A 24,905-nucleotide genomic window follows, 5' to 3' on the forward strand; every position below is an offset into this window, starting at 1 on the left:
AAGGGCATTTTTGAGTTCTTTTACTTTTTAATTGTTAATAACTCTATCTCCAAGACAGAAAATATCCAATATACTTAAATAGCTCTCCAAAATCTTTTCTTTCAGGACGCATCATCCCAGCAAACCTCTCCCTGCTATGTTGCTTCCCAGAATTCATAGTTCCATGCTTCAGAATTGCACTTGTTAAAAGAGAAAAAGGTTAGAAAATGCAGGGTATAAAAGGGAGTGTGTGGGGGGGGGTGTGAAGAATTAAATCCCTTGCTCTCCAGATTCCAAAGTGGCACTTGTGTAAAATGAAAATGTAACTGGTCTTTACGTAAATGACATATTCAGACATATTTATTAAATGTGTTTATATACTCTTTTGAAATGCAAGTAATTCACGGAAACAAATTTGCAGCACAAAGCTTTATTCATGCAGTCAGTCAATAGGTACTGTTCAGATACACTTTAAAATTACAATGTGAGGAGCTGAAAGCATAACTACACCCACATACATCTACGTCTTTATCAAGTGAGACAGGAGAGAGAAGTGGGAGGGAGAGGGAGGGAAGGAGATGCAGGAAAGGAGAGAGGGAGAAAATACCGTTCTGGACCCACCTTCTCATCCCCCCCAAGCATGTGGGCATCACATCTAGTTGTAACAAAGAGATGACCGTGGCGTTTGCTTTCGGTTCCGCACAGGCGGACAAAGCGCGCGCTGCGTGCGTGTCTGTCGTCTCCTCCAGGTCCCCCTTCCGCCCGGTGTTAGGAGCCCGGGAGTCCCCCTGCTCCGTGCCAGGCCCGCAGGTTCCTTGGAGACGCGGCCACAGGTTCGTGCGTGTGCGGTCCGGGGCGGTGGTCCATCCCGATGCTGGGGAGAGCATGGAGGCCCTCCTGCCCGAGACGGAGCTCGACCCCGACTCGGCCCATGGACCGTGGCAGGGGTGTGCGAGGTCAGAGGGACAGGCAGCCCCGCGGCGAGGAGGAGCGCGGCGTGCGGTCGCGCGGGCGGGGTGGCACCGCCGATCTCACCCGGCCCGGGCGCTTGCAGACCCAGGTAAGCCGCCCGGGCTCCGCGGTGTCGCTCCGTAAGCCGCTGCCCGAGAGAGTCCGAGCTTCCGCCCGGCCTCGCGTCGCGGTCCCCGTCCTCCTCCCGGTTCAACGCGCACCTGGCCGGGCGGCCGGGGAGCCCCCGGGCGGGACCGCCGGGCTCGGTTTGCCTCCGAGCCCGCCGGCACCCCAGAGGAGCCCGGGGAAACACCGCGAGCAGCCGGCACCCTGTCCCCCTGCGTCTCGGGCCTGGCGCCTTCGGGGTGAGGCGAGCGGGGACGCCGGCCTCCCCGCGGGTCCGAGGTCGCGCGAACGGCCCCGGCGGAGACAGGAGGTCGCGGAGACGAGAGGCTGGAGTCCCGGTCCCGCGGCGGCGTCACCGTCCTCCGCTTCCCGGCGTCACGACGGGCTTATATAGGAGCTGGCAGCTGGGGACTGCCCTCCCCACTCGGCCCGGGCTCCCGCACGTGGCCGGCACAGCCTCGTCCCCGCGCAGGCAGGCGACCAGGCTACGGCGGCGGGAGCAGCGCGCGCCCCTGCCTCCTCGCCCTCCGCGCGCGCGCCCCGCGAGCCCGCTCAGCTCGGGCGCCACCCTCCCTCCGCGGCACGGGGAGCGTGAGAGCATCGCCCTCCAGGTGCGGCGATGCTCCTCGGGGCACGTTCCGTCGCCGGGAGAGGATGGTAACGGGAGCGCCGGGGCGTGAGAGCGTCGCCGAGGAGAGGGAGCGATTGATGGGCAGGGCGCGCACTTGGCGGAGGACAGCAGCCCGGGCGCCGGGCGAGCACAGACGGTGCGGCGCCGCCGCCTCCCGGCCGGACTCCACGGACCTCCGGAGCCTCCCGCCCCGGGGCGGCCGGGGCGCCGAGCCGCTGCCCGGGGACGAGGGTGGTCGGCACCGTGCGTGAGCGCCCGGGAGTTCGCGGACCTCGCTCCAAACAGCACTTCTGCCCCGGACCCCACTTCCCCGCCCGGACCCCCGGGAGCCCGCCAGCGCGCTGGCCGCGGAGGGACTTGAACTTGAGTTCAGGTGGGTTATCCCAGGGGGAGCGCAGGAGGAGACGTGCAGGGAAGACGGAAAAGGTGATGTTCAGTGTCAAGAGCGGACCATTTTCTTCCTGCCACTTGCTCGGGCTGAGCCGCTTCCCACGCAGATCTCCTGCTCACCCGCTCCTCGCCAGCCCAGCCCTCCAAACCCCCGTTTTCTTCGTATCCGGCATGCTATTGACCTTTTCATAACTTATGATTAGTCTCTGAAACGATCATATTTACTCCGTTGCTCTTTTAGTGGGAGGTCGATAGGCTGAATGATTTCCCCAGTCAAGTCATTTACTTCTGAGCCAATAGATGATGCCTTCGTCATAGTTTTCTGGGGGGAAAGTAACTCTGCGTTGCTTCTGCAGACGCCCAACTCCCTCTGAATCGTGCACCTTGGTGCTGAGCACACAGCAAAAGTTTTTAGCTTCTCCTCAGTTTCTGGTGCTTCTCAGGGGAGAGGAAAGGACTTTGGCTTTAAACACAAGAGGCGGTCAGGGAACCATCTCCTTTAACTTTTCTTCTGTGTGATCATTTGCGATGAAGAGGAAACAGAAGAGATTTCTGCAGATGACTTTGTTATTCATGGTGGCTGTAATTTTCCTGCCCAGTATCGGTCTCTGGTCGCTGTACAAGGATAAGCACCTGGTGAAATCGACGGAGCCCGGAGAGCAGCAGGTAAGTGCCGCGCTTACCTGGGAAAGATCCCAGGAGGCTGGTGAGGCTGGTGAGGCTGATGAGGTTGCAGCCGCGGCCACAGCTAGCAGGTGTGCGGCATCCTTGGGTTCGCTCCCAAGTCTTTGCAGAGCTGATGTTACAGGACTCCAGACACTTTGGGGTTTAAGCAAGTAGCCGTTTTAAGGTCGCGATCAATGACATGGGAGAAATGCCAAATAAACTAGAAAAGAAGGATGAGAGGCCAAGAGGAAGACATAACCTCTCACCGTTGATCTTTAGGTTGATTTTTGGCTTGAGATGCATGAAAAGTAACTAACCGTGCTTATTTGTGGGATGTGGGAGAGGGCTTGGTACAAGTTCAGTCTCAGGGAATTGTGTTTGCTTCTCACTGAGTTTGCGTGTCTGTATTAAAGTGAATTGGGCCAGTTAAATCGTGAAACTTGTAAAGGGGTTCTCAAAAACGAAGTTACAGTTTTCTATATTTTTGGTTGTAATTTTTGCTTAGCAACAGCTTTTTGCCCTGTGGAAACGTAAAGTCTCTTTCTCCTTCGCTGTTGCTAAGGTGCGGTGGGGAGGTCTTCAGGCAGTTACTAAGGAGGTCGCTCAGTTTCGCAGTCTGGCTATAAGTTTTACCTTCATGTCCAAAACACCACGTAGTGGATACACACACACACACACACACACACACACACACACACACACACATAATATGCAGTCCCTTAGTGCGTGCATCGCTCATCATATCTTAGCATGGATCAAAATAACTATCATTCTTAACAATAAAGCAAAATATCCTTCACAAAATGTTGATGAGATTCAATATTGTTGAATTCTTTGTTTACTAATAAACTAGCTTCTGCGGTTAAACTTTTAACAACAGAGTGAAGCCTTCCTCATGATATGGATGTAACACTTCTTCAGCTGGTCCTGTACATCACCTCGGAATATTAATGTTCTTAATTTCAAGGGTCATCACCCATGTACACTATGTACCTTTCGCACACAGAAGGCGTTTAGGTAGCCCAGTTGTGGACGACAGGGATATTTATTTATGGGAATTAAATATTCGTTCTTATACTTAATAAAGTGGAATTTCTCAGGACTGGAATTCTGAGGGGAAGCGCTGACATGCTTTCATTTCATTGTTGACTTCTGTCATCCTTTCTAATAGGGGTATAACTTTGATTTGAAGTATATTCTGTCATTCCAATAAAAAAAAACGAAGGTGGATACTTTGGATGTGAAACTTTTTTTCCCTATATAGATCATTTATTTCTCCAACCCTTAAGAGAAAGTGAGATTTTGTTAACATTAGTAGTTAATTATTAAAATTACTATTATTAAGATTTCCATTCCAATATTGATAAAATGACAAAAAAAAATGATTTTCCCTTGAATTTTGCTAATTCAATTAACAGTAGCCATCTGGATTATTTGCTGGGATAGCTAACATAAAACACTAATTAATCTTATTAATGAGATATTTACAACTTTCCCACCAGCTCTATTGATTTTGACCCTTAATGAGAAATCTGTTTGTTCAATGGCATAAAAAAAAATAAAGTATGGGAAACCAACTCTCTGGCTTGTTATTATAATCTCTAAAACGTTTTCTTGTTTCTGATTCTTTTGTGGTACAAATGATATTTAATATCAGGTGAAAAATCAGTGGGTGTGAAAGGAATGGAGCAGCAAGAGAAGGGGCTGTTTCTCAAAGTTTCATACCTTGAAGAGTGAATACCTGAGATTGATGGGGATCTTGTGGCATTCCAGCTTGAGAGTCCTAGGTAGCAGTTTTAAAACCAAGAATAAACAAAAGGCAGTATGTGCCGTAAAATGAATGTTAGTTGCATACTTCAGTATTTTTTAGCCTAAATAATGATTTTAAAACTAATACTTTCTTACAGATACAAAATAAAGTTGAAAAGGTAGAAATCACTTACTGAAAGATAGAATTCATTGTAAAACAGGAAAAGATAAGATTTCATTGGTTTTATTCTATTATTAAATCTAATTGGAAAGAAAATTAGGATATGTTGACATCATTATACAGGTATTGGATAGTAAGTTAAGTCATATATATATATATCTGCATATATATGTGGGTGTGTGTGTGTATATATATATATATATATATATATATGCACTTGACCAAGTAAAATGTGACTTGCAGTGAGGAATTAAGCATGCTTAATACTGTGATATAGTATTTTGCTAATGTGTCTACATTTCAAAGTTAGTAAGTCAGCTAAATACATAAGTTTTCAATTGAAGCATATAACTTGACTATCGGGTAATGTGTTATTTAAATTTAGTACTTTCTTTTAAAAAGACGTTTTCATGGTTAATTGCTAACTGTCCTTCAAAAACCATCTTTTACTATATATTATCACCAAGTTATAAAATGCTATGGGCGGGGATAACGTGCTTATCATTGGCAGTGGTCAGCACTGAAGGAGTCAAAACCAGTCACGTGCCGGAGGAAGAGTCTGGTTTTGCAGCCACTCTGTGGGACAGGGCAGTCCTGGTTCTAAGTGTGGTCCCAGGAGTGGGAAACCTTCACTGTTTTAAACAGTTTAATGTACAGTGGCTTGCAGCAAAATACTTCATGGGAATTCAACATAATGGAATGGCTAATACTTTAAAAATCCCCTTCACTTGTATCTTATCAGAGCACATCACTAATAGTTTGTGTGTCTACTACTCAGTATAAACGGTTTTAGTATATTCTGAGATAAATTAAAGGGAGGTAAAAGAGAAAACAAACATGGATAGACACTGTGTGTATTAATTGTCATGGTGTTTAGTATTTCACACATATTTTCTCAGGTCTTCTATACTATTACAAGTTAATCATTTGTATTTATAGTACTTTCCCACTAAAAGTAATATGTGTAATAATTCCCATGATATTAAAATATTTGCCCCATCTGTGATGCAGGAAAAATATGAAATAAAAACCCCTAAATTGTTCACCTAAAAGGCTTGTTTTTTCCCCCTCACACAAGCAATGAGGAGCAAAAAAATAGTTATAATAATGGAATAATTAAGAGGCTAATTTTATGGTTTGGACTCTGCACGATTGGAATCAAGTTGCAGAAGGAAATATTAAGCTCTTAAGAATTTTAAGATTTCTGTGAAAAATTTATAAAAATTATGATTTTATAAAAGATTGTAGAGTTCCTGTTGAGATGTTATTAAATTATCAATCATAATTGTCATGTTATTTTTAGTTGAGTTATATTTGTTGCTTTTTTGTTGTTATTGGGATGATTTAGGTATCTCCTTTATGTGTTTTAGAAATATATACATGTATTAAAAATCATCTGTTGATAATGAATTTGATATTTAGCTGAAATGATCCCTGTATAGTTATTGTATAGTAATTCCTAATTTCATTCTTTCAGACTTTGAATTGCTGCTCTTCTCTGGTTTCAGCTGCAATTGAATTGAAGTTACATATTTAGATCTTAATTAAGCTGTGCCATAGGATGATGTTAGAGCAAAGCAATATTTTAGAGCAAAACTACTGCATCCAGCATTATTATACCTCTCTTTGTAATCATTTATGCAAGTACAGGTAAATAAAAAGGACCCCAAAACACAATCTTTTCTTAAATACATACATTAAAGAGATCATTTTTTTTAAAAGCAGCTGTAAAGTAGTTCAGCAACTAAGTTGAGATGCAGCTCAATTCTCAATACGAGTGCGAGAATAATAATTCAAGAATATTCAGAATATGAAGAGGGTTTTGCAATTTTTGAAATAAAAACAAGGATCGAAATCCCAGAACTTTAAATTACATGTTTTCAGAATTGTTCAGAATGATTTTAGAAGCTTGTGTTTGGCTTGGATTTTTTTACCATATGAAATAAACCAAAAGACAACACTAGACACCCAAGTCACTTTTAAATTGTAGAACCTTCTTATTTCTTTGTCCTTCAGAATTTCTCTTTATAAAACAGGGCTAATCAAGCTTGCATGGTAAGTCCTGAGATCACATCTTGGCTGTGGAAAATACTGTGATGTAATATTTTGCTTTTAATCAGATCCACAAGTAAACTGTACTTGACCATGTGGGGCTTAACCTCCATTATTTAAAAAACAAAACAAAACAAAACTTTCCTGAGACTCCTCAGCATCTTTGTCCAACTTTTCCAACATCCATCAACACCACACTTGTGAGAGGGAGAATTCATCTTTTTGGCAAGAACTGCTTTCTGTGGCATTTTAAACTTATCTCGTGATGCGAAGATGTCAGATATTTGGAGCCAAGTTTATGCAAACCTTGTCATGCTTTTCTTTGTCACCCTGACCATAAGGCTGCAAGAGTGTCTGTGTTTCTTCTCCAGCAAACATCTTAGTTACTGGAAGAGCTAAAAACAGGAAAAAAAAAAAAAAAAAGTAAGGTTTTCACTCCTCCTGCACTCAGGGTGGTGGTACATTGTCCACACACTAGGTGTGAAGTGATGCGTTGGTTTGAGCCATACTGTTCTTAATTAGCTAAGATATAGATTTTAAATTAGGGTGCTGGAGGACCTTTTCTTGAATTTATGGAAAATCCGTCCTGACACACTCCAGGATTGCAACACACAGACCCCCATACCAAGAGCCTTAATTATTGGCTGTGACCTAGTGGGTCTGGACATGATTAGTTCACCACCTTGCCCCGTGGGAGGCACCATGGAACAGTATCTTATGTTCACAGTCTGTTAAAAAATGAGATAGTTTTTTTTTTTTTTTCCTCTCTGTTCATTTCTGAACAAGCTGTGCTGAATCAATTAACCTCTTTTACATTTTATTTTTCTATAAGAGAAACCAAATCAAAGGTGGAATATATAGGCAGAAGGGTGAGAAAGTTCTCTGTTTTAGTGTGTAGAGAAGATAATTGAGTTTTGTGTGTGGAAGTTTTGTCAGGAGTCGCCATGACAACCTGTAAGGAAGTTTGCAATGGCATCTCTCCTTGGAACATTCTATACAAATGAAAGTCAGCTAAGGTGCACCCAGGATAATCTGAAAGAGAGGAAAAGAGTTCAGATAACTCTTGGTGTAAGTGGCGTGTATCCTCAGGTCAGTAGGTGTTTGGTCCAGCAGCCTCTCATTCTCATTTGCTTGGCTTGCTTATGATAAGGCGATACTTCAGATTCTTAAAACCACCAGACGTGATCACGTTATTCTTCTTCCTTCCTTCATTTTTACATATGTGTTTACAAAAGTGCTGTTATAGAGTCAAAGGTGCAAATGTGCAAAGAAATAGGACGTTCTGGAGACCATAACAAAGGTGAAGACAGACTCATAAATGAGGTACTTGCTCTCTTAGGACCTCTGTCCGTCACCCCACAGAGCTAACTATTCCTGAATTAGCTCAAAATGTAGTGGTGATGCTTGAATAGATAACCATAAAGAACAAATAAGACACGTTCGTGCCGCTGAGAATATGTATTTAGACAGGCACAAAAATATACTGGTTTTATTTAAAGTTGAAAAGAAGGGGCAGGGCATCCAGAAATGTCAAGAAACATTTGGTGAGGAACCCCACCATCCCCAACTAATATGTTAATGTCTGTTACTACCAACTCCAACATGGTGGCCAGAAAGAGGGTGAAGAAATAAAGATATACCTAGGGTTTAAGGTAAATCACATCAATGTTTTCTTCTACTTTTCTACTTCCAGTTTAGTGGAAAAAAATATGGGCCAGATTGGCAGTATTCTCCAATTAAATGTATTCATTTCACATACTTATTTAGCAACACACATATACATGTACATGCATCCACACACATGGTCTCACTTAGGAAGAAAAAATAAATCCACCCAACTGTTTCACTTTCTACAATTTTTTTTTGTACTTTTGTAACTTCTTGCTTTTTCCATTGCTTTGACTCTGCAAAAAAACTCTTCATCAGCTGAGTTTGAAGCTCATTTAAATGTTATTAATTTAATTCTAGGAAAGTATGGAGAGAGAGAAAGACAAGTGCATGTGTCTCTAGAAGTGTGAAAATCACAATAAGGATTTAGCCTGTGAGAGTTGCACAGATTATAAATAGTGCAATTTATTGTTATCCAGTGATATTATCAAGGAAGTTGTGGCTGCCAGAGGCCGTGGTGGTGGCTACCATCTCTCTGTTACAGGGAACGGTGTGCCTCAGTGAGAGCAGAAGAGGTTCATTTCGAATTTACTTAAAGTTCCCAAATCCTCAATGGAATGTTACTTCAGTACTTGAAGTCTAGAAAGCCACAGTCAGGAGATTTTATTATCAGTCATTTTGATCTTTTTTATTATACAATAAGTTCCCTACATAATGAACCTTCAAGTTCAAACTTTCAAAGATACGAACGTGCACTTGCATGTCCAGTCACGTGAGTTAGCTCACGTGCCTGGTGTACCTTGTCACGTGCGTGCATCCTGTACAAGTGGTTGTGCTTTTGTGTACTTTACCATACAGGACTGTATAGAGTGCAGTAGTACAGTATCTTTATTTCTTGCCTGTTCACTCGATGCCAGCCCCAGTGTGCCAGCTGTTGTATTGGACTACTGTACTTTTCAAGGTACTGTACTGTAAGATTAAAAATATTTTATTTTTTGCTTGTTTTTTAAGTATTATTTGTGTGAAAAGTATTATAAACCTATTACAGTACAGTACTATATAACCGATTGTACCAGTTGGGTACCTAGGCTAACTTTGTTGTACCTACGTTGGACTTCACGAACGCACTCTCGGAGCGGAACTTGTTTGCATGTAGGGGACTTCTTGTAATAAAAGGACCAAATTGTCAGGTCACCCACTCAGGTTTGAGTGAGTTTTTTTTTTTTTTTCTTTTTCCTTAAATGTGGTATGTCTCCCCAGCAAGAGATCCACTTGAACTTAATTTGAGGAGAAATAGCAGAATTTCCATATTGTCTCGTTCTCTTTTAGTAATTAGGCTGGTTCCAGCATGTAGCACTTTGGGACATTTAGCGAGTCGTGGGTCTTCCTCAGGTGAGTTTTCTCTAAGTCAGATGGATCTGATGATACCATTCTTGTGTTGTTATTTATGGTGAGGATTAAATGCTTTGTATCTTGAACAGCATATAATAAGGGTTAATGAATGTAGATCATTGTCATACATAGTATGTGTTTATAAGCAATCATTGCCTTTAGCAAGGTAATTAGTGTTTGCTTAATAAATATTTACAGATGGTTTCTCTTTGCAAGGCAATGTCAAGACAGCACAGCAGAGCAATGAATGTGGTACAGGACTTGCCATGGGATGTTAAATCTGGCGGAGAGGACTGTTGAAGAAACAAATAAATAGGGTCTAGAAAGTAAAAGGGCTTTTTTTTCCCCATAATTTTTTGGTCCAGTATTTAAGGACAAGTTGTTAATTTTATTTTACATATAATCATTTATTGCAAAAAAACTGATTTTTTTGGTATATTGAACATTTTTCTAAAATTGAGGCTTCTAATAAAAGACGAAAAACACTGCAATATTTCTTTGTAGTGACCACCCTGACTTGCTATAACAAATAAAGTCCATGGCTCACATATAGGCATTTTTTCCCCTACGTTAATTACAAGTCAGAGTCTGAGAACTTAAACTTTTGTTGTTTAAGTCTTGGTTATCAGAGGCACTGAATAATTCTGAAGACAAAAATTAAAAAGCTGAGTGGAAACGATTGTTCACTACTTCAGTAACTAGGAAGCTCTTTATAGGGTAACTGTTTCCTTCAGTAGAGTTAGGGGGATACAGAAAAAGCATATGGTGTTGTACCCATTCTTAATTTTCTCACTAGTGAATTAGAGAGATACAATTGATATTCATGAAACAAAGAAACAAGCAGTACACAGGAGCATTTTCTGTGTGTGTGCTGGGCTTTTAGAAAAGGAAGAGAATGATCTGAACTCCTGCAGGCCTTCATTCCTACAGGGTTGAGCCCTGTCTTGTTATGAAAATTAGACAGGGTTGGGGTTAGGCTGAGGGAAAGTCAGATACTTCAAGTTCTTATGCTGGTCTCACCACTTTCCAAAATACATCCTCTTGGGCAAGACAGTTTACATCTTTGAACCACAGTTCCTCATATGTTGACACAGATAGAACCTCCTAAAGGGTAGCAGAGGGAACAAATTGGATTAATATATGCAAATTGGTCCATAATAAATGCTCAGTTGAGGGAAGCTTAGCAAATAGTATTACTACCATTTTTTCAGTTTTTAGAATATCCATAGAAGGTAGTAAATAAACTTAATATTGTGTACATCTAATAAAGATATAATAAAACTTTTAAAGTATACCACTATCGATCTGCCTGTCCATTATTGATAAAATAGATGTTTATTTGGTATGTGCAGAATACTGTGTAGCCCCTGAGGCAAATGAGTAATGAAGAGAGAAATCTGTTTTCAATGAGCTTACGATTTATTAGTTAAGAGAAGGCATGTACGACACCTATAATATAGGGATGGATTAAATTATTTTTTTAAGAAATAGATATTCTAATTATTTAGAGTTTAGAAGAGGTAGAGAAAACATGTTCTTGTGTGATATTTATGTCGGGCCCTAAGGGTTTTCTGTACTGATTTAATCCTCCAGTGATTCATTGAGACAGGTGCTTCTATAGAACCCCGATTCACAGTTAAGTAAGGTGCAAAGACAAAATTTGAGTCCATGTCCTCTGGGTCCATAAAAAGAGAAAATAATGATCTGTGTTAACAGCTACATAGTTTATGGCAAGTGAGGACTCTGAAAAGGTCATTGGGTTTGGTAGTTACTTGTACTCTCGGGATGGTAGTTACACAGAGTAGTAGAGGACTAAACAAAATCGTAAAAGATTAAATGGAAAGACTAATCGATAAGAGTTATCGGTGGGATTGACGTTGACATTAAAGGGCTGAATGTGGGGTCCTGGTTGACAGGAGACAATGGAAGCGAGAGGAAGGCTGGTGCAGAGAGAGAGTGAGGAACTGGCCACTGAAGAGGATGCAGGTGGTGCAAACCAGCAGGAGAGATGCAGGAAAGCTTGTCATGAGCTAAATGGTCAATTCAGAGCCTGTGCTTTTAATAGTTTGAGAGCCTCTTGGCAGGGAAGTCTGAGAATTTCCCTATGCGGTTGTCTTACTAATCTGTAGAGGTAATTAAACATTTGTGAAATGTTCCGTAAAATGGGAAACTATATCTTATCTATCTAGCTGATATATCTATAATTTAAATTATATATGTATTCCTATAATAACAACTGAAGACTGTAATATTGAATGAGGATGCCAAAAAACCATGCAGCCACCTGACCAATAAGACAACAATGTACTTGTCAAAATCAGTGCAGATAATGAGCAGATACACAGAGTAAAGGAAAAAAGCAAGGCATTAAGTTTATAATAGGGTAGATGGTGGGATGGGGTGGCGGTGTTTATTATAAGGGTAAGGAGATAATAGTCTTCAGTTGCCGAGAATTTCAAAATAGTTTAAAAATAATAAAAGTAATAAAATGATTATGATACAAGCAATAAGAATAAAATAGTAAAAGATACTATATTAATAATAAAGTTATATAACAGTGAGTTCTTACCATGTATAAGATACCATGTTAAGCTGTTCTTAACTAGTCACAACAAACATGAAATATGTAAAATTGCTATCCTATTTTGTAAATGCAAAGTGATTTCTTAAAAATTTATCAAGATCATACAGTGTTTATTCTACAATACAAAATGTTGGACTGTGTATAATGTCCCATATAATGCAACTACATTGGAAATATCCTAGACCATAGCAACACAAGAAATTACATATTAACTCAACTGTGAAAGGAAACAGGCACAGTAGTTAAGGGCACGGACGTTAGAGCCAGGCTGCCTAGTTTTAGTTCCAGTTCTATTACTTGCTACCTGTTTGACCTTGAGCAAGTTATTTCTCTTCTCTGAGTCTTAGAGTTCCTGTTTCTAAAATGGGTATAAAAACATTTCTCACTTGATTCAGTTGATGTGAGGGTTAAATAAGTTAATATGCATAAAATGCTTGGAAAACTGGATCGCACATAGCAAGCTATTTTTTAAAATTTATTTTGTTTTTTTTAATTGAAGTTGATGTACAATATTATGTACATTACAGCTGTACAATATAGTGATTCACAGTTTTTAAAGTTATATTCCCCCTATTGTACAATATATCCTTGTAACTTATTTTATACATAATAGTTTGTACCTTGTACTCCCCTCCCCTTATATTGCCCCTCCCCCCTTCCCTGTCCCCACTGGTAACCACTAGCTTGTTCTCTATACCTGAGAGTCTGTTTCTTCTTTGTTATAGTCGCCAGTCTGTTGTAGTGTTTAGGCTCCACATGTAGGTGAGATCACACAGTATTTGTCTTTCTCTGTCTGACTTAGTTCACTTAGCATAATGCCCTCCAAGTCAATCCATGTTGCTGCAAATGGCATTATTTCATTCTTCTTTTCATGGCTGAGTAATATTCCACTGTGTATATGTAGCATATCTTCTTTATCCACTCATCTGTCAGTGGACACTTAGGTTGCTTCCGTATCTTGGCTATTGTAAATAATGCTGCTATGAACATTGGGGTGCATTTCTCATTTTGAAATAGCAAGCTATTTTAAAGAGTTGGCTATTATTACCTGTTAGAATCTAGAGAACTGAGGTTGGATGAAAAGGAAAAGTACGTCCCTACACCATCTCTTTCATAGACCCATCACGAGGATATAAATACTTTTGCATTTACAAAAAATACTTGAAGCACCTTTAACTTCTTTCTCTTTCAGTTTTTTACTCTCAGTAGCCCATACAGAAATAATACAGCTCTTACTTTGAAAGTTTTCCTAATGTGAACCAAGGTCTCATACAGCCCTACATGTCAGGAGCAAACTAGGTTTTATCAGGGAACTTAGTTCTTCCTGCCATTCCATTGACACCAGTGCTCTTGTGAGGACCTTGCCCCCAGGTGTTTCGTGCCTTTCTCTCCACATGGTGTTGATTTCTCAGTAAGTACTCTGCCCTCAAGGGATAAAAACTATTTTATAAAATGTATCATTAAATCAGCCTAAGCTTCCAAGGAGGATTATCTAAGAAGGTCTTCGAGGTTGAATATTTTATGCTTTTACGTAACTGGAATTTAAAGGTTATTTTCTGGTTGCTTCCAACAGTCATGTAGAACTGGAAAAACCAAGAGTGAGGCTGCTACAGACTAGAGCAGAATAGTCACTTGAGGAATGAAGTGTCGCCTTAATCCCTCTTCCAGTGCTTCACGGAAGGAACTGCCTGGAAACACGGTAATTGCCAACTGTATAAAACTGGGAGGTGAGGGGAAATAAAAATGCTCTAATTCCACAGTGGAGGGAATTTTATCATTTCTTAGTTTAGTTTAACAGAGGGTGTCAGATTAACAACTATGTAACAGGACTGTGTCTCTGCTTCACTTCCTTAGAAACTTTCAACTTTTCTTCCATGAGCTGAAGGAAATTACATGCTCTGCAAAATCCTCAGCATTTCTAGGTGAAGTTCTTGAGTTCTAATATATGAAATATGGATGGAAAGATAAACACCGGGGACGCCAAGGGGATCTTATTCAAGAAAGCGTAGAAATACAAGCCAGTCTCTCACCTTACCCCCCTCCTCTCCTTATTCAGGCTCAGACCCTTCTTACCTCCCCTTTTCCCTTTGAAGTTTTCCTTAAAGAAACATTTCATGCAGGGATTGATTTGATCAATTCTCAACCCTATGAATGGATGGAAGCCTTGAAACACTTAAAAAAAAAAAACAACAAACAACAAAAAACTTGAGTCTTTTGCATCATAAAAAAAGATTCTGTTGAGCCTAATTGCATTTCCAAGTTTTGAAAGATGTGAGAAACATTTTTTTTAGCTCAAGGCTTCTGCTGTTTGTTCTTTGTTGCTGTTGTTTTGTTTGTAATACTGGCAGCCACCACCTTCTTCCAAACTATGTAATCAGAAAGTAAATATCGCTTAGTTGTATCACCCCAAGGGAAATGATCTTTTGTCAGTTAAAAGTACAAACTGGCACAATGAAGCCAAAACTACCAGGAAAGAATCGATCTCTGCCTTCCTGTTTAGCTCTCTTCCCTGTTTTCCAAAGCTGCTTTCCCCCCCAACCCCCCAACTCTTCTCTCCTAGATCTCCCAGGCCTCCACCTCTCTTATGCTCAGCAGACAGCCTGGGCTCATTCTTCACTGAAAGCATAGAATGTTCATATTGAGAGAAACAAGACTTCATGCCGTAAAATCAGAAAAAGTACCTGCATTATTTCCCAGTTGTCTACATGCCTCCTGTCACCACGCAACATGCTTTAGGATAAATGTGGAACTTCTATCCAGATTATGGATCACAACTTTTTTTTCTAGCAATTTCACGTATTGACTTTTTTCTTCTCATTCATTTGTTTTCAGCCTTTTCCTCTTTGATCCATCCTTCACATCAATACTGCTCAGGTTTCTAAAATAAAGCAAAGGAAATATCCCTCAGGGCCACACAACCCTAGAGCTACTGCCCTATCTTTCTCCTTCTCTTTTATGTATTTTTTTTTTGGCTGTGTTGGGTCTTCCTTGCTGCACACGGGCTTTCTCTAGTTTGGGGCGGGGGGGCTACTCTTCGTTGTGGTGCACAGGCTTCTCACTGCGGTGGCTTCTCTTGTTGCGGAGCACGGGCTCTAGGTGCGTGGGCTCAGTAGTTGTGGCATGCGGCCTCAGTATTTGTGGCTCGCGGGCTCTAGAGTGCAGGCTCAGTAGTTGTGGCGCACGGACTTAGTTGCTCCCCGGCATGTGGGATCTTCCTGGACCAGGGCTCGAACCTGTGTCCCCTGCATTGATTCTTAACCACTGGATTCTTAACCACTGCGCCACCAGGGAAGCCCTCTCCTTCTCTTAATAATCAAACTTGATGCCTCCGATTTCTGACTTTCTCCTGCTTCTACACACCTCAGGCTGGGTCCACCTCCTCTATCGTATGCTAACTGCCTTCACCAGTGTCACCAGAAGCCTCTTGGTAGTTAATTCCAAAAGTACTTCTCACTAGTCCTATTACTTGAGAGAAACACTCTCTCTTACTTGAAACAATCATCTTCATCTGAGGAGAAGAGGTGGTGGGTTGGGAGACTTGAGCAGAGAATAGGTTGGGAAAAGCAACGTTGGAAAATGAAAAAGAAGGCTGAACAGAAAAACACAGAGTGATTCTTCACGAGTAATGTCACTTCACCGTGCAAATGCCTGTTTCAGTTCTCTCCCCGCTGCCCATCCCAACCATCGCCCCTACACAAACACATCCACCAGAGTCCTGAACAGACTCCTGAAAATATCCTATTCCTCAGGGTCTCTACAATTACTTCTTGTTTGGGACTTGCCCTAGGAGGGAGGGCAGCTCAATCAGACCCTCATCGTTCCCGTTACCCTATTTCAGGTGATAATACCTACATCGTGACGTATAATCCAAATTTCCCTTTGAGCATATTGTCCACACATCAGTCTGAAATCTAGAAACAGGTATTGTAAACTTTCAGTGTCTGAAATGAAATTCCTGTTGCCTTCCACTCCCTACACCTGTTCTCCTCCTGTGTCTCTTGTCTAAATGAAGTTCACCGTCATCCATCTAGGTACTTGTTATAATTGGGACCTTCATTATCTCGACTCTCAAATTCAATTATTTGCTAAGCACTAGCAATTCTTCAGAAAATATCTCTCTCGAATTCATCCGAATCTCTCTCTCCTCATCGTCTCCACCGTGGTTGGACGTAAACACTTCACTGGATTTCTGTAGGGGACCCTTCACTTGGTCCTCCCACCTCCAGCCTGGGCCTCTCTCTGATCCACCCTCAGGGAAGCCAGCGCTTAACCCAACAGGCCACTGTGATCTGTACATCTATCCATTGATGCCTTTAAAATTCAAATTCTTAAATATGCCTTTACCATTTTAAATTCTTAAGGAACCGGACTGCTCACTGCCAATTCCCTAAACTCCAACCACTTTGAACTTTTTTACGTTTCTGAGAATATCATGGGTTTTTTTTCCCCTAGGAATTTGCATAGATTTCATCTTCCGTCTTGCTTGGGTAGTTTCTACTTTTCTTCACGCTCTCCCTGGGAAACATTTTCTCATCTCCCATCTTGGGTTAAGTAGCTTTCCTAAATGTTTCCTAAGAAAAAATGTCTTTTTCCCATGTTTTTGATGGAACGTAGTTGGTATATTAACTACCTATTTAGGTAGTTTATCTGTCATTAATCAGTAAGTGTTTAAACTTAGTAGTAGGTCAAATGGTGCCCCCCTAAAGGTACGTCCATATACTGATCCATCAAACCTGAGAACGTTACCGTAGCTGTAAAAAGGACCTTTGCAGATGTAATTAATTTAAGGACCTTTAGATGTGAACATCATTCTGTATGATCCTGCTGGGCCCTAAACCCAGTGACAACTGTCCTTATAAGAGACACACAGGGGAGATTTGATGGACAGAAGGGAACACAGAAGAGGGAGATGCAGGGAGAAGGAGACAGGGATTGGAGGGATGGGCCCCTGAGCCATGGAAGCTGAGGACCCCCGGCAGCCCTAGAAGCTGAAAGAGGCGAGGGAAGATTCTCTCCTAGAGCCCCCAGACCTGGTGCAGCCCTGCCCACACGTTGTTTTGGGTTTCTGGCCTCCAAAACTGTGAGAGAATATATTTCTCTTGTTTTAAGCCACTCAGTTTGTGGTAATTTGTACCACAATCCCAGGAATCTAATACAGTGAGGAGTTGCTTTTCATGTTCCACTGTTTAATTCCAGAGCCTAGCATGACCTGCCCACAAATTAGGCCCTCAACAAATATTTCTTGAAAAAACGAAGAGTGATAGACATGAGTTGTTGTCTGTGTACTGAACTTATTTGAGCTCAGCTATAGATGTACAAAAAGATTACAGTATGCACAACTCAATATGTATGTCTAAATAGCATGTTAGGTTTATGAATATAAGGAAGTAAGCTATGTCATACTCATGAATTAAGGTTCCAGTTACATGTTTTTGTTCTGTCAATCTCACCCTGACTAAATGTGCTATGATGTCAACACTTGACTGATTCTGAAAATCACAATGAGATTTCATCATATAACAATCTGAGTATAGGACATATGTGTGACACCAATAACCTTAGTGAAAAAAAGATAGTCACCTTTGGACAAGGCAATGAGAAGGTAAAGAACAAAATATAGTAACTGAATCTACTTTTTCCCTAATTATGTAAACACCACCAGTAGTATAACTCTTACATTAATAACTACTGTGGCAATTTAGGAAAGGCTTATTTTTAAAACTTTACTAATTAATAAAAAAAGCCTGTAGTTGAGTTCATTAATACAACCTTCAAGGGAGTACAGAGCAGCACACTCCATTGAAAGAAGTGATTTTGGAAGTACAGATTGATGTACTTCAAGGGGGTTATTTTAATTTCAGTGTTTCAGACCTCAAGATGTCTGTTAGTTTGATTCTCAAGTGCAGGCCTTCGTTTGAACAGCTCCCCTCCTTTTGAAAAAAGTCTACTTCGATTTACCTGTGTTTATTTTAATGAGCAGTTGTGCGTCAGGGATGTTGAAGCCGGGAGAGAAAGGGCGAACATTCAGGGGTAAAACTTATGAAAGAGATTAGGAAAATATTATAAGAACTAGAGAAGATATGACAAGCTTTATTTGGTAGAAGCAGATTTAATACAGTGTCTTGGGGAAAAATCTCTTACTGTTCTGGTAATTAAGTAGCATTGTGTTTGATGAGATGGCCCCACAGCGTTTTTCACAATGCTACGTTACTTCAAGCGCATTCGTTATAGCTCCTCTTGTTTGTACTAGTATTATGGTCAGCTTTGATTTTGGCACTTTTTATTCTGACATTTCTATCAACAAGTCACCTCACTTTGACCTGCTTTCATTTCAGTTGCTTTTGTGTTCATCTCAATAGTGTATGAAAATGATTTTCAACACAAGGAGGTTTATTGACTGTATTCAGTTTTAAAAAGATGTGCAGAAATACATTAGAAGGAGTTGTTTAAATCAGGTCTTTTCTCTTAATGTTATCCATTCAATGACATTTGTAAGTCAAAATGTCATTGAAAATGTTCTTATAATTGGAGAAAAATCATACGTGCTCTCACGTATTATGACACATTGACTTGTGTCATAATATTTAGATGCTAAAACAGAACTTTCTAGGTGCTGTCACCTAACAAAATCATGTCCGTGGGTATTGTGTTAATTATGAGAAAATATGTGCATACATTTTTTAAGCACCTTGTCAGAACGGAACACCAAAGATTTTTTTTCCTGTTTACAACTCCTCATGTAATTTTACATGGTTTCTCTGAGTTTCTCCAATTACATACTTTCGTTTATTTGACATACATTCTGTCTTTGTCAGTGATCTAATAGAAATATACTTACTCTGGTTGATTCATCAGTATCTTTCATGTAGATATATACAAATGCTAATTTTTGTGATTATTTTCACATGAAAAGGTTTTCATTTTACTGATGCAATATATAAATTCTGATGAAAATTTCTTTAAAGAATACATTTTAAAATATTTTAATCTCGGTACAGCAATCAAATATTTGCTTCGGATATTTGTTTTAAAATATATACACTACCAAACGTAAAATAGATAGCTAGTGGGAAACAGCCGCATAGCACAGGGAGATCAGCTCGGTGCTGTGTGACCACCTAGAGGGCTGGGATAGGGAGGGTGGTAGGGAGGGAGATGCAAGAGGAAAGAGATATGGGAACATATGTATATGTATAACTGATTCACTTTGTTATAAAGCAGAAACTAACACACCATTGTAAAGCAATTATACTCCAGTAAAGATGTTTAAAAAAAATTGGAAGCTTCTAATATGTTTGTCAGCATTTTCTCATTCGTTTTATTATTTTTTGCAAACTAGTCTGGAAGATGGGAAGGATACTCCCTATTAACATATAGATCTTATAAATCAATTTATTTCATTTCTTATTGGCTTGTGTCTCCTTTTAATTTTTTTACCCATGACTAGTTTTAGTTAGTGTTTTCCTTCCAGTATGTGTGGCACTGAATATTTATGCATCTACGTATATATATGTATTTTCATATATGTCATAGGCATGTATGAATTTTGTCCATTGTCAGCATTGATAGATATGTGAGTGCACTGCAAGAAAGTATTGAATAATAATTTTGTTTCTTGCTTTAGCAAACGTCATTTTGTTCTCTGGTTTATTGGGTTTGCGTATGAATCACTTTGCTGTACACTTGAAACTAATACAACATTGTAAATCAACTATACTCCAATATAAAATAAAAATTAAATTAAAAATAAAGCTATGACTAACAAAAATATCACTTAGGAATAATGAATAAGAATGATTTTTTTCTTTTTTACAATGGGCCCGGGTGAAAGAGTTGCAAAGTTAAAGCATAAAGGGTAAGTGGGTTTTTCTGCTAGCTGGTGGTGAATATTTGCAGCTAATATGTATATATTTCCAGACAAACATCAACATGCAGTCCTACCATCGACAAAGCAAAATGCTTAAGGTCACTTATCCTCATTTCAATCCAAATACCCAGAGTTACACATCTGGGGACTACTTTTCAGTTTGTAGGGTTTCCCTTGAATGCTCACTTTAATCAATATAAAATAGTGTGAGATGTTCCAAATCTGATTTTGGTGACTGTCCCCTATGCCCTGTTCCACATGACCTAGTTAGTGGCATGCTAAGTGGGGTTAGCAGTAGGTAAGTGCACAAAAATCATCTATGAAATCTAGGGGGAGATAGTAGAAATAGCTTTCCTTTTTGCCTGAATGTGAAGTACAGTATACCTTGTTTATCACACCATACAATGGATGCACAGTGAATGGCTATAGACTGGTGACTGACATTTTCCATGCATTTGTGTTCCATTTATTGGCAATAATTAATGCTCTCTGTAGATGGAGTCTCCGAGTTTTCAAGTATCCTAGTCCAATTTTAATTAAGTTGTTAAATAGGCACTGCATTTAGCCACGATTTGTAGACACCGATAATATTAAGAACAGACTGAAGCTAGAGAAGAAAAATAATTCTCTTCCGCCATAAACCACCTGAATACGTGGTTAAAATCTTAACGATTCTGAAATTTTGATCACTTTCTTTTCTGATAGTGGTTTCTACATATTTCACTTGCACGGTGTGTTTCTGTTGTTTAAGCATAGTGTCATAGTTTGAATGTTACATAAAATGTGTTTCTGTACAATGGTAAGCAGGAGTGTTTTTTTCTGCTCTTCCACTCCAGCATTTGCTAACACTACTGTCCACGTTATAACAGAGCATCAGATGACTCTGTTGCTAAGTTAGCCTTTGTCTGGATTTATAATAACACAGACTTTGACCTACTCAGTAAGCATGCGGTCTAGCCTATTAAAATAAATACATTCAACTATGGGAATTGTTTTAGAACATGCTTACACATTTTGTTTTATTTTTCCCGTAAATGACCGTGGTTCTCTAACCCATGCTGTTCCTTATCCTCTAAAAACACAATGCTGTAGCAGAATTATTTCAACTGTTTGAAAATGCTGAGCAAACATGCAGTGTGATCTCCTTTTCATGACACTTCGCATGCATGTTTCCATGCTCTTGTCATGAATTAAGAAGCTGCTTGAACTGAAATATCCAAAAAAGACTTCATTCATTTATTAAATTAACTTTTTTTTTTCAGCCAAGGCTTCATATTTCCTGGCTTTAGGATAAAGCTTGGGACCCAGTTTGTAAGCAGATGCTCTAGTACAAAAAATTAATGTTCAATTTCAGGGAATTCTGTGATTTTGCGTGTAATTATTTTAAACCAAATATTGTTTTCCCATCGGCCAAATGGGGTTGATTGCCGTTTCAGGATAAGTAAAATAATCTTGTCTAACTTTCTCATAAGTCAGATGAGGAAACTAAGCAAACTTGTTAGCCAAAACAACACTGTGAATGACCAGCAAGCCTGGGCTGAATTCCAGTCTTAATTTTCCTGAGACTCATGAAGTTTTCCATATAACAGCACTGCTTTGCAAAGGTGTTCCTGATACTTCCGTCCTTTGGGAATGTCACCCTGGAAGCTGAGATTGATTGGCTTGGTAATTTAGGGCACCAATCCTCGTAAACTCTCCAAATAGTTCTTTTACAGGGAAACAACATAATGAAGTACTGTAAGGGTTTCTCTTACATTCCGTACAATATAGAGTGGTTGATAGATGTTACATTTTATACACACTTACAATATGTGATGGTTAGCAGATTTGAGGAAGAGGGAGGATATACTAGTGCTGGAAAGTGCAGATATGCCCTTTAAAGGTCTGTCTCTAGAAGGTCATGCCAAGTGGTCTCCTCTGTTACTGTCACAGGCTAGGGGGTAAAGAACTAGAGACATCAGTCAGACGCATTTAGATAAAAGATCCAGGCTGGTGCCTATAGAGAAAAATTGGTGGAAGTAGGAGGGAGTGCTTTATGGTTGGTGGTTTGTTTTGTTTTCGCCACAGAGTGTAGAGTTATTTCAGTTGAAGAACCTTGTAGAGAGGACACTTAGCCACTTAGCTGCAATGTTTGTATCACAGTTAACAAGGAGAATGAGAGTCATAAAACTAAAGGCAACACCTAGATTTACCACTTAAAGAACATTCTGCATGTTCCTCTCAGCATTTTCACTCTGTGTTCAGATGTTGGAAAAAAAAATTTTTGGCTAATACATTATTTAGAGGTTAGGAGTAAATTTGAATGGATTTGTGAGGTCATTGAGCGCATTTTCTGTTTAATTTTCCTTGGTTTTCTACTTGTGTTACTGCAAGAATCGAATACAGTGTTCTGCTTTTAAAAATATGCAAAATACTGTAGAAAAATAGAAAACATCTGTCTAAGTTCAACTAGGTCGTTTGTGTGGTTACGTGAGTGTATGCATGGGTCCGTCTTTGCATATGTCATGCGATGGATCTCTTTTACTCTTTAATATTTAACATGTGTTATATGCTAGATTATTTTGCATTTTTATTTAGGTCTTAAAGCTTAACAATAGTTTATACCTCTCGTTTAATAATATGGATTAGCTGTAAAATATATTAGTTATATAGACTGGCAACTTAGTTCACAGTATGTAACATACATTTGATATCTGTAGTGGCATAGATCTTTATATTGTATTTTATTATTTATGGATACAGAATTACTTTTTAAAGCTATTGACAGTCTCTAATTACGTGCTGTGACATATTGAGAAAATAGAAAATAATTATGTTGAATTAATCAATAAATAATAGTTTTCTACATTGTTACCAGTATATGTCTATAGTTACTTGCTAATGGTTAAGTACATTTCATGACATATCTTGTCATGTTAAAGACAACTTATCAACTTTATCGTTAGTCTTCTCATTTTAAAATAACAGTAGTTAATAGAATAATAAACATATTGGTTTGTTTAAAGAAAGATGAAAAAATTTCTGGAAAGTTCTTGTAATATAACGTGCAATCAGTTGATAGGAGGAGGGGGAGGAATATTAACTGTGATTTCTACATATTCATTTGAATTATGTAATATTTGGAGCTGAAGAGAATGGTAAGGTGATTTACCATTTATCCAGGTAGTGTGACAAAATAATAAAACTAATAGGAATAGGATTTCCTTCCTTGACAACTTTTCTCTTCTAGTATTGCCTTGGAGGGGTGGGCACTGAGATAGTGAGCTTAGTATCAGTTCTACATTAATCTGGGTTGTACTCTGACTTCAGAAAAGTGCTTGATGGAAATATATATTTTTAATTGTGTGAGAATAGCTGATTATTTCTTCTAATTTTACATCCCATCTTTCTGGAAACAGCTCACTATTCCTTCAGAGTCTGCACTGTCCAGTATTCACCAACACAGAACCAAGCTTATGAACTCTGGGGCAATAATGACAGTTAAATACTTGCTTAAGAGCCAATCAAAATATTTGTTTTTATAATTGATTATTCCTTAAGAAGAACTTAAGACAGTAAAAAGATATGGAAATATAATGTACCTATTCTCATCTTTGGAAATAATACAGAACAAATAAAACTGAAGAAATCCTCAGCCCCTGCCATGTACATTCCTTATGTGAATGCCCCTCTCTTTCCAGAATCTTTCACCATTATCCTAAGTTTGTATCAGATGTTCCTTTATGTATATTTATAGTTTTACTTTATGTATGGTTAGTCTAAGTAAATAAATATGTAACAGTTTCCATTTCATATCTTTTTTCTTTATTTTTTTCAGTATTGTTTGTTTGCAGTGTTTACTTTTTTTGGTTACATTTTATTCAGTTCATTGAATTTTTATTTTAAATACTTTGTTTTGTATCACACACAAGAGTTTTTTTATTTTTTCATTTTAATAAAGTCACCTTTTTCAATCTTCTTTTGTGGTTCTCACTACCTACTAATATTTTTATGTAATGCAATTTATAATACAAGGGCTTTGGAGAAGAGGGCCTGAGCTTAGAAATTCTGTACTTCCTTACTTGGTCAACTGCTTACTAACCTAAATCTCACTTTCCATATCTATGAAATGAGCAGTTTGTTTTTGCATAACTGATGTGTCTTATTTTATTTCATTTCTTTGTAAAAGGATGTTAATTGTCCTAATACCATTAATTGACTAATTGTTTTATTATCTGTGATGATTGGTGCTAACTGTATTGTACGTTATGCTTCTCTATATTTGTAGATCATCTTTTTATCTTTTTTTTTTTTTTTGGCCTACTTGTGTATGCTAGACCAGTGAAATCTTAATTACATAGGTTTTTAAATAAGTCTGGTGTTTAATAGAGCAAATCCTTATACTTGGGTCTTCTAATTGAAAATTTTATTGGTTATCCTTGGTCTTATGCTTATGTAAAAATAAATTTAAAAATATGAACAGTTTGTCAAAGTACCCTTAGATTCTGTTGAAGTTTTTTGGGAGTGCATTGATTTCATTGGTTTATATTTAAGGTGATAAGATACTTGTGCATTCACAAATATGTCTCTTTAACATGGTATATCTCTGTTTAGAATTTTAAAGTTTTCTTTGAATAAAAATGTATTATATTCACCATAAAGATTTCACACAACTTAATTTAACTCATGCTAAATTTCTCCTTTTTAGCTTATTTTTTGTTACCATCGTAAATGTCATCTTGTTATAAGT

General features: G+C 39.1%; 1 protein-coding gene across 1 annotated transcript in view; it reads left to right on the forward strand.

Annotated features, from left to right (window-relative positions):
* Nucleotides 1–1,622: 1,622 nt before the first annotated feature.
* GALNTL6 (polypeptide N-acetylgalactosaminyltransferase like 6) overlaps nt 1,623–24,905 on the forward strand; it is a 1,137,703-nt gene continuing 1,114,420 nt past the window's right edge. Inside the window, exon 1 of the mRNA XM_004278676.3 lies at nt 1,623–2,743. Coding sequence (XP_004278724.1) covers nt 2,606–2,743 — 138 coding nt within the window. The 5' untranslated portion in view covers nt 1,623–2,605. The remainder of the gene's footprint in view (nt 2,744–24,905) is intronic.

Source organism: Orcinus orca, chromosome 6 (assembly GCF_937001465.1).
Source record: "Orcinus orca chromosome 6, mOrcOrc1.1, whole genome shotgun sequence".
Lineage (NCBI taxonomy): Eukaryota > Metazoa > Chordata > Mammalia > Artiodactyla > Delphinidae > Orcinus > Orcinus orca.